The 10,961-nt window shown below is 35.2% G+C and overlaps 1 protein-coding gene across 1 annotated transcript; it reads left to right on the top strand.

The window, feature by feature from the left end:
• The first annotated feature begins 451 nt into the window (after positions 1 to 451).
• LOC120143883 (exocyst complex component SEC10b-like) lies at positions 452 to 10,408 on the top strand. The gene is made up of 25 exons (XM_039158096.1): positions 452 to 564; positions 2,738 to 2,806; positions 2,922 to 3,176; positions 3,261 to 3,335; positions 3,706 to 3,807; positions 3,953 to 4,003; positions 4,083 to 4,188; positions 4,450 to 4,560; positions 4,872 to 4,963; positions 5,100 to 5,268; positions 5,354 to 5,430; positions 5,548 to 5,646; positions 5,726 to 5,816; positions 6,681 to 6,766; positions 6,856 to 7,029; positions 7,640 to 7,693; positions 7,763 to 7,891; positions 7,984 to 8,076; positions 8,176 to 8,322; positions 8,726 to 8,823; positions 9,069 to 9,153; positions 9,438 to 9,496; positions 9,685 to 9,783; positions 9,866 to 9,949; positions 10,046 to 10,408. Exons 2-25 carry the CDS (start codon positions 2,738 to 2,740, stop codon positions 10,122 to 10,124), a joined length of 2,484 nt encoding a protein of 827 aa, XP_039014027.1. The 5' UTR covers positions 452 to 564; the 3' UTR covers positions 10,125 to 10,408.
• Positions 10,409 to 10,961: the final 553 nt, after the last annotated feature.

Here is a 10,961-nt window from a genome sequence, read left to right as displayed (position 1 = left end):
AAAAACGAAAACTAAATTAAATCAAAATATTATAAAAAAATCAATCAAATTAATTTGAATTAAGATGATCATTTGAAACAAATTATTTCCAACACTTTTTCACTTGTGTTATATTATAAATCTAACAACTTACTATATCATATTTGAATCAAAACTCTAATATCTTTAAGTTAATGGCGTTCAGTTTTACTCTAATATCTTTAAGTAATATTTCCAATATTTTCTCACTTGAGTGTTGTGTTCAAACTATTTTTTGGCCAAAATATTTACAGATGAAAAACATTTTAAGACAAAATATTGAAGTTTTTTTAGGTGCACACTTTGATTTTTTATTTTAATAATAACAAAAAAGTAAAAAAAAAAACATTTCTCGCTAAATCCGTCAGAGACGAAGAGGGGAAGCAATTTCAACCCAAGTCGTTAACTTAAAGTTAAAGGTTTGATTTAAAGAAAAGAAAAACTTGGGTCAAGTCTCAACTCAATCCCAAACAAAGAGGACCGCTGCCGTCAATCCATCCGTGGAATCTCCCCTCAATTCTCGGTTGTGGATCTTTGCGGATCAAGGTTAGATCAGCCAAAAATCCCGACATATTTCTGCTAAATTTCTCTACTTCTTTACTTCAAACCTATATTTTTTTTCTTTTTATATTGTATTTCAGATTTTGATGAAACCAATCTTCCCTGTACCCTGACTTCTGGCCTTAATTACCATTTCACTTTTTATTTTATCATAAGGTTACCTTTTTTTGTGTGTGGAAGACTTCTGCGTATGAATTACAATATATATGAATAGAAATTCTAGATAATCTTTTGTGTATGTAGTACTAACGGATATAATTTCGGGTAATCTTTTCTGTCTTTGAAGCCGAAGAGTAGAATTTTTTTTTATCTTATATGTACTTTTTTTTTCTGGTTTTCATGGGAAAATGAGGAAGAAAGGGTGGTAAAATTCATGACCAGCTAGTGGATGTCCCGCAAGATCTAAATTGGGCATTTACATGCCATGTGCTTTCGGTCAGTATTCCTGTTTGAAGGGCTACTGAAAGGGCTACATTGATATAAAACTGAAAAGTTTTAGGAGCGATTATGTAGAAGTTAAACTTGTGTAAGGAATGGAAGAAAACCACTTGGTTTTAGAACTAGTTCTATTTATCTCAAGAAAGATTTGTTTGTATTAGATTCCTAATGGTAGAAGATTTACGACCATAGTTTCCCAAACAAATGACTGGAAGTTTTAGCTAATTTATGGTATTTGGTCTTTTTCAAGTAGTTAGACACACTAGACAAGTGGAGATAATTGCTTGAATTAAAACCTAGCATAATCTAGACATATCTCTCTCAATTCTATGAACTAAGTTCAAGATTAATCTAATTGTTAGGCTTATGAGTGTTTTTATGATCTAAATGGGCAAGTCCTTTGGACATGCAGGTGGGTTCAACTATTGAAATATGCCTTCATAAATTATAAATAGAGAACTTGATTAGTAAGTTCGACTTTAGAATTATCTAGATACGTCTGTAGGATATATACACGCACAAACACACTTCAAGGACCCAAAGTGAGTGGGAAAAGAACTGAAGAATTTTGGGAATATTTATCGTATACTGTTTTTTTACTGCTTGTGGAAACTAAGTTTGAAGTTAATATGCTGTATTTATTGAATTTACTTTCAAATTGATATATTGTTTTCAACTTTCAAACGGTTGGAACCTGACATTAGGTTGAGTGAGTTTAAAAATGAGTATTTTTCCCTTTCAGATTGGAGTGGATTAGTCATCATTATTTGTGAACTAATTTGGACAGGTTTTAGATTTTATGATACCTCTGGGGTGCTTGAACATCAAGTTATGGAAATCAAGAAGTTATACTATTATATCAATTGTTTTTGGCCCTTGCAGTTTAAAATTTATATTTTGGGTTTTATATTTTTGGACCTAGAACTATTCAGTCGTTCAAGGGAGTTTTAGTGCAGAGTTTTAATCTCCTTTTGAGCAGACTGAATTTAGGAAAATGTTGACGGAGTCTCATTTACTGTAACATATGATACTTTTCATTTATTGGCAGAGTTGATTCTTCCTTCTGTCTAAAATTTAGTGGTTCCAAGGCTTGATCTGTACTGTTGGCACTTGTTCCTAAGATATATGCACTGTTGCATTTATTGGCAGCCGTGTCCATTTTCTTATTCCATGATATAGAAAGTGATTCAGAAACCTGCTTCTTCTTATTTATGGTCCTAATTTGTAGCTGCTCTTTAGAAGAATAAGTTAAACCTGAATTCTCTCTATTGCATGGCTAATTCATGTAATTTGCAACGTTTTAGTCTGTCTGTCTCTGAAAATCTTTTAGCACTTGACATTCTAGTTGAATCGATAGCTTGTTGATCGTTGTTAGATGAAAATTCACTGAATTGTATCTAAGCTGTGAATTGGAGGTAAATTTTGTGTTCCCACCTGTTTCTGTTTGATAGCTGAGAAGATGCCAGACCATAAAGAAAATACCAAATGGAGTATTTACTTTGGTTTTCTAAGGCAATTGATGTACAGGTTCAAGTTAGGGCATGATGGGGTATTTAGGTAGCGTATGCCAAAATAATCACATTTGTCTTGCGTGCTTTTTTATTGTGTCTGTCTGTCATTAAAATTAAACTGTTGCTAGGGTTTTTCTTTTCTTCCAATTAATAAGAAATTTGGTTGCAATTTCATGTTACTTTTGTTTGTTTTAATCTGTGTCAAATAGATGCCAGAGAGGTCAAATTCTTCTTCTGTTAGTAATCTTCCACTCATCCTGGACATTGATGACTTTAAGGTAATGATTCTATCCACTGGTTTAAATGTACCATTAGTTAAGGGTTGTCAGAGCCTCTTTTATTTTTCTCATTGGATTCCTTTGGATAACTCTATGATTGGATGTCAACTGGTAGGGTGATTTTTCATTTGATGCACTATTTGGGAACCTGGTTAATGAGCTCCTGCCATCTTTCCAAGAAGAAGAAACAGATTCAGCAGGTGAACATGGCCTTGGTGGGAGTGAGGTTCTACCAAATGGACATGTCCATGCTTCTTCTGATGCAGCAAAATTCGCACAAGGACTCTCTAATCCTCTATTTCCAGAAGTAGATTCTTTATTATCACTATTCAGGGATTCTTGTAAAGAGTTGATTGATCTTCGCAACCAGGTTTATTTTGTAATAGTTGGTGATGGGTTTGATAAAACCATAGGATTCATATTAATGATTTAATTTTTGTTGATTGGAATGAAGATTGATGGAAGACTCTACAATCTCAAGCAAGAGGTTTCTGCTCAAGATGCTAAGCACCGGAAGACACTAACTGAGGTAAGTCAGCAAAATTCCTTCACAACATTTCTTTTGAATCATTTATGTGAAAATGGTATGAAAAGAAAGAAGTAATCACCTCTTTCATGCCTAATATTGTTTTAGAAAATGTATTTGCCTTTTGGATATTTAATGCCCATATCTCCATAAGAAAACTAAAAAAGAAAAGATGAAGTGCTTTAGTTTCACTGAATTTGTTTGCAAGGATGATAGAGAGAACAATTAGTGAATATTGAGATAAATGTTTTCTTTTGAAAAGCTCCCAGCCTTGACATTTCTACCTTGACTTGAACAGCAATAAGGCGAATTCCACAAAGTATGAGTTACCATTGGGTCGAACTGATTGGTTTTACTTCTTATTTTTCTCCAGCTGGAGAAAGGTGTAGATGGGTTGTTTGACAGCTTTGCGAGACTGGATTCACGTATTTCAAGTGTTGGGCAGACTGCTGCAAAAATAGGAGATCATTTGCAGGTAAAATTCTCTGTTGTTTTAGCAGCACTAACTATTTTTTTATGCTCCTAGTTGGTTGTCATCATTTGATGAATCATATTGCTAAAATTTATATTTATTTATTATGGCATTTCCTGAATGCATTTATTTGGTATTTTCTTGTCAGAGTGCAGATGCTCAGCGTGAAACTGCTAGTCAAACCATAGAGCTTGTAAAGGTACTTTGAGTTGGTGTGTTTCATTTGCCATTTGTTGTTGAATTTGCTTTAACACTTTTGGCAATTTAATACCTTGCAGTACTTGATGGAGTTTAATAGCAGTCCTGGTGATCTAATGGAACTTTCACCTCTATTTTCTGATGACAGTCGTGTTGCTGAGGCTGCTTCAATTGCACAGAAATTGCGTAAGATGGCATTACTTTTCTATAGCTTTAGTTACAGCATATACTCACAACCACTTTGATTTACCAAATCTGTACATGAGAAGTGAGTGACTGAATGTGATATCATGAATTGATATGTCCATTCTAAACTGTAGCTGTCAAAGTGTAACATATTTCATTATAGGAACTTATTTCCATAACTGGCAAACTGCAAATATACTTTTTAGGCTTCTTACAACTTTATGAACAGTTTTACCTTTCATGTCATTTCGTTGATTTTAGGATCATTTGCTGAGGAGGATATTGCCAGAGCTGTGCCATCAGCTGTGGGAAGTGCAACTGCCAGCAGAGGATTAGAAGTTGCTGTTGCTAATCTTCAGGAATACTGCAATGGTGTGCTAACTTTTTTTTGTTATACTTGCCTATCTTGAAAACCGTGTGATCAATAAGAATGATAAAAGAGTGGATGAGTGGGTTTTAGTGGTTCCTGAAAGGGGAAATTTTGATGAAATTATTTTGTACCGAATAGTCATTATAGCTAAATTATTTAGGTTGATTTATTCATCTTGATAATTTGTAGAAGCTTTAGAATCAAACTGTGAAGGGAAAAAGTTGACAAAATTCTGTCTTATTAATGATCTCCCCTATTGTAAGGACAAGTGTATCAAATTTCGTGAGTTTATCTTTTTCTGAACTCTTTGTAGAATTGGAGAACAGATTATTGGCTCGGTTTGATGCTGCATCACAGAGAAGGGAGTTGTCTACCATGTCTGAATGTGCAAAAATTTTATCTCAGGTATTAATTAATTGTATATATAATTGTTTATTCTCTATAAAATTTAATTCAGGCATTAATTTCCTCTCTTTGAGCAAGTTACTTTATGCAGGAATCTTGTTAATCAATTTTGAATAATTCTTTTTCACAAATGCAGTTTAACATGGGCAGCAGTGCCATGCAACATTATGTGGCAACTCGTCCAATGTTCATTGATGTGGAAGTCATGAATTCAGACACCAGATTAGTACTTGGCGACCAGGGTTCTCAATCTAGTCCTAGCAATGTTGCTCGTGGGCTTTCTTCATTGTACAAAGAAATTACAGGTTGAGAGACTTGTTGTATTGTTTGCTAAGTCAAGGGTTTGAGCTCACCAATAGATGTGTTGTTCCTTTGTTGTTTGTCTTGCAGATACTGTGCGCAAAGAAGCAGCTACAATTATGGCTGTGTTCCCGTCTCCTAATGATGTTATGTCAATTTTAGTTCAGGTTCCTTGAAGAATCAGTATTTCAAGTTCCTTTGTTATTGAACTTGATCAATATATATGCAGCACCATTATGAGTACCTGTTTTCTAGTTATAATTTGTTTCCCATGTCATATGCAGCGAGTTTTGGAGCAGAGGGTTACTGCTCTTTTAGACAAATTATTAGTGAAGCCATCTCTTGTGAATCCTCCTCCGATGGAGAAAGGTGGACTTTTATTGGTAAGTGAACTTATAAAATTGCATCCATAACTAGAAGTGGCAAATTTTGACTGTACACGTATTCCACTTGAGGCTTCAGTATTTGAGGATGCTAGCTGTGGCATATGAGAAGACCCAGGAACTTTCTAGAGAGCTACAAGTTGTTGGATGTGGTGATTTGGATGTTGAAGGTAACAATATGACATTCTTCACAAATCTCCTTGAAGTGGATATTCTTTTTATAATTTTAAACACCATTTGGAATTAAATATAATTAGTTAATTCATGTAGATTGTTGAATATGGGATAACATGAAAAATAGACTAAAGTGGATGGTTCTTGTCTCAGTTGAATTAGAAAATTAAAGTAAAATGTACAGTATGGATTCCAATCTAGAGATATGATGTTATCAAGGGTGCAAGGTGCCTAAACCTTTATATTGCCTCAAGGGCAAGGTGCGAAAAAAGTGCTATCCCGAGTGAAATGAAGTGCAATATCTATGTGTGTTTTCGTAATATATTTTATAAATCTTAAGATATATGATAAACTCTAAAATGGGGTCTAGTTTATCTGCAAAACATCTAATCCTTTTATTGCTCACAACATGCACGATTTCCTTATGGCCAATGTTGAATGCTCAAATATTACGAAGTATAGAGTTTAATATTATCCCTTTCTTACCAGGAAAGGTATATCAAATGAAAAAAAATGAAAAATAAAAGAAATTGAAGAGAAATTCAATCAGGTGGGCATTTTTTATGCCTATTGCCTTAAAAAAAAGCATGCCTAAGTGCTCTAGGTGTGCACATGATCAAATGGTCCTGGCCTCTTTTGTGGTATAATGCTATGGCGTAAAGTGCAGGCATGTGTAGAGACACGCCTTGACAACACTGAGTAGGAAGAAAGTTATGTATTCTTTTAGTTGAATCTGTAATGGTTTTACTATCCTTATCGAAAAGTATGATCATTGACCTATGTTTAACAAATCGACTGTAGTATAAAGGTTAACATTGTACGTATAACCGATAATAATGTTAACTGGACCCAATTTACAGGTCTCACGGAGTCTCTATTTTCTTCTCACAAGGATGAATATCCTGAACATGAACAAGCATCTCTTGGACAACTGTATCAAGCAAAGGTTTGCAAACTTGCTTTGCTTGTTCCCCAAAGTTTGAGTACTTGATTTGCTTCATTCTTGCAGATTGTAACTTATGTGCTCTGGTGCAGCTGGAAGAATTGCGTGCTGAAAACCAGAATGTTTCTGATTCAGCTGGGACGATAGGACGCTCTAAAGGGGCTTCAGTTGCTTCTTCACATCAGCAGATATCTGTTGCAGTTGTGACAGAGTTTGTACGATGGAATGAAGAAGCATTAACCAGATGTACTTTATTTTCATCTCAGGTGATAATTTATCCACCAACCTGTGGTATGCTCTTTTACTTGTGTACAATCTCTTTTGCAGGATAGATTGCATAGAGGATCTGACTGAGCACCAAAAAAAACTATTTCATAGTTGAAACATTGAAGTTGGAATAATTTAGTATGAGGTACTCTTTTCTTCCTTCCAATGTTCGTTAACATACTTCTTAGTATGTGGACGAATACGAAGGGAGTTTTTAATGAGACCTCCAACTTTTATCCTAGAAAAAATCTGAGCACCAAAAAATGTGGTTTAAGGGGAAAATTGTGGTTTTTGAATGTTTCTATTATGTATTAACTATTAATTGTATTGTCCTTAAAGTTTTGTCTAAATCCAGTGGGTTTCTTAAGGTGCATGCTAATATTTTGTTTGAAAAGCTTTGCAATTTTTTATCATACCATGGCAGTTATGATAAATTGAGGGATAGCTCTGATTTGACATCATTTCATATATGAAAATTAAGCATGCATTATTCAATGGAATGCTAGTGTAGCAAAAAGAAAATTCTTGCTGACAAATAAAAAATAAAAAACAGATATTGTGATATAAATGAGACCAATTGCTAACTTAACTGCAATATGTTTTTCACAGCCCGCCACACTTGCAGCCAATGTAAAAGCAGTTTTTACTTGCCTACTTGACCAAGTAAGTTGGCTTTAGACATGTTGGTTCTGGTTTTTTTGTCTGGGTACTTATTTTATCTCAATTTTTTAGGTCAGCCAATATACAACTGATGGACTTGAACGGGCTAGAGATAGCTTGACTGAGGCTGCAGCCATGAGAGAAAGGTTTGTGCTAGGTACAAGTGTTAGTAGAAGGGTGGCTGCTGCAGCTGCTTCTGCGGTAAATACATGGTTATGCTATATTTCATGAATTAAGTTCAATTTAGCCAAAAATAATAATGAAATAAAGTTGATTAATTATCTGACGTGCAGGCAGAAGCTGCAGCAGCTGCTGGTGAAAGCAGTTTCAGATCTTTCATGGTTGCTGTTCAGCGTTGTGGCAGTGGTGTGGCCATAGTTCAGCAAGTATGCTGCGTTTCTTGGTTATTTCTTATAGTAATGTTCACAATGAAAGAATATTATAGTCTTCTAAATATTTGAACAAATCTTACCTTTTATTTCCAGTACTTCGCAAATTCTATATCTCGGCTCTTATTGCCTGTTGATGGTGCTCATGCGGCTTCTTGTGAAGAAATGGCCACAGCAATGTCTAGAGCAGAGAGTGCTGCTCATAAAGGGCTTCAACAATGCATTGAAACTGTGATGGCTGAGGTCAGTTAACTTCTATTTTACCATTTTGTCTTTTCTGAGTAATATTGTCAGGGTAATTGTCGGATACAGACATCTCCAACATGAGTTTGCTCAATTAGTTTTTCAAGTATTTCCATATATTTGGAGGGTTGGACTTCCATACCAATGTCTGTTTGATTTGTCAGCTACATGTACTTGTAAGAAAATGAAGAATTGGAGCAACATAGCTTAAGAGAGTCTATGGATTTAGGTCCTATATTTCTTTTATGGACTTCGTTTTCATTTCATTCCTTCTCTTCTCATCCACTAAATGGTGCCTCCTTTTTAAAACTCAATTTTTCCGAGCTTTTAGATTTACCTGTTATTTGCTCTCTCTAAATTTCTTAATTATCAGCTGTTATGCCTTGGTGAGAATCCTTTGTAGGTTGAACGGTTGTTATCAGCTGAACAAAAGGCGACGGATTACCGCTCACCTGATGATGGAATGGCTCCTGATCATCGTCCTACAAATGCCTGCACAAGGTTTGTCCTTACTAGTCAAATTTTGTGGGGTCATACTCTATGGATGTGAAGCTGATTGATTCAGAAACATTAATCATCAAAGTCCATTGCCTATAATTTTTGTTGCTTGGTTATCTTTATGTTATTTGTTGTCTTGTTAACTAAAACTCCATTGTTTCCAGGTTACAGTAGCTATCTTCTTTAGCAGTGCAACTATGAAAACAAATTATTGTATTTATTTTTCTCGTCTTCTTTACCTTGTCTAGAGTTGTTGCTTATCTTTCTCGGGTTCTGGAGGCTGCTTTCACTGCATTGGAGGGTCTTAACAAACAAGCATTCCTGACTGAACTGGTATGGTGTTTTCATTTGATATTCCCTTGATTTATATTGTTCTTAATTTCACGATTTCGAGTGTACTAAATTTTTGTGTACAAACAAGATTAGTTTGCATGGCATAGGGAAGAAATTCATGCACTTGTAACATTTCCCTTGATTGTTTTCAGTATTTTTGTTTTGTGGTATGTGGTATTGATTTTCTTTTCCATTGTCATCTTTCCTGTTTCTGTTTATAATGTTTCGATTAATGAATATACCACATTTTGAAAAGTTTAATTGCGGATCCTATGTCATTTCAGGGAAATCGCTTGTACAAAGGACTACTTAATCATTGGCAGAAGTTTACGTTTAATCCGAGGTATTTTACCTTGCTCTAATGTTCGTATTTTGTTGACCAATGAAATAGCCACAGTGATGCATGTCTTTGACTAGTTTTTTGATCGAGAGAGGGCCTCTATTATACTTGTTGCATGTCTACCATAGAGATATTGTAAGACGTGTAGTACATGTTTGCCTCATACTTTTGAATCTTTTATGTTCTTGTAGTGGAGGACTAAGACTGAAGCGTGACATAACAGAGTATGGGGAATTTGTGCGTAGTTTTAATGCTCCTACCATTGATGAGAAATTTGAACTCCTTGGAATGTAAGTTATTGAATTCATGGAACATTGGATCACTGGTTTGTCATTGAAACTTCCATTTCATTGATGGACTGTTTGTCTCCAGTTTGGCCAATGTGTTTATTGTTGCTCCTGAAAGTCTCTCCAGCTTGTTTGAGGGAACACCTAGCATTCGGAAAGATGCACAAAGGTATTGCTCATATTAGTGGTTTTCTTTTTCTGTGAATTACATTTGATGCTTATGCTTGCAGAAGGTTGCTAGTTTTAACTTTGGCTCATAATTCAGGTTTATTCAGCTTAGAGACGACTACAAGAGTGCAAAACTTGCATCAAGGCTCAGCTCATTGTGGTCGAGTTCTAGTTGATTTAGAGGTGTGCTGTTTGTTTGTATTTGTTGTCGGACTTTTATCATCTCAAGCATATTCCTTGGTTTTGAGCCACCATTACCGAGCAAGAGCTGGGATTAAGTTTATTGTGGCTACAGTGAGCCCATCATTGAACACCAAAATGGAGTACAAATAGATTATTGTTTCTATTTTATTTTGAATGGTTTTTGTTTAATTGTATCGAAGTGGAAGAGAAACCAGAATTCGTAGGTTTGTGCATGTTAGGACGATGATTTGTGAAGTTAGATTATTTTCAGTTTTCAGTTGCAGCATTCAAGAAAAAGCAAAGACTTTGTAAACAACCTCAAGGACTCTGACATCCCCTAGGTGATGGCGAGGAATTTTGGTCTGCCTTCCCTACCACTATAGCTGTTTCGTCCAACTGTCCAAGTAAAATCCTTTCCTTGGACCCTACTTTATAAACCTTATAATCTGCTGGAAGCATCATTGAGAGGTAATATTGGACATTTGGCTCATAAGGGCTAAACCATAAATATTTAAAATAGAAAGCAATTTTACCCAAGGGAACTTGCATGAAATAGAGCTGGGACGTTGTTTTCATTGCTCACTGCTGGGCTGAACGTGGGCCAACACAAAAAGGAGACCCGGTCTTCTTCTTTATCTGCCTGTTTCAATTAGACCTGGGCCAGGTTTGGGCAATTCGACCCGTTCAGGTCACTGGTTCCACTCCAACAGAGTTTTCTTATATATGCTTTTATGTATGTTGAAATATTATTCGGATCATTTTTTTCAAAATGGATATAATTAAGAGAATCGAAAAAACATAGATATTGTGATATAAATGAGACCAATTGC

This window comes from Hibiscus syriacus, unplaced genomic scaffold (genome assembly GCF_006381635.1).
Source record: "Hibiscus syriacus cultivar Baekdansim isolate YM2019G1 unplaced genomic scaffold, ASM638163v2 tig00002239_pilon, whole genome shotgun sequence".
Lineage (NCBI taxonomy): Eukaryota > Viridiplantae > Streptophyta > Magnoliopsida > Malvales > Malvaceae > Hibiscus > Hibiscus syriacus.
This window is presented reverse-complemented; position numbering and strand designations above follow the sequence as displayed.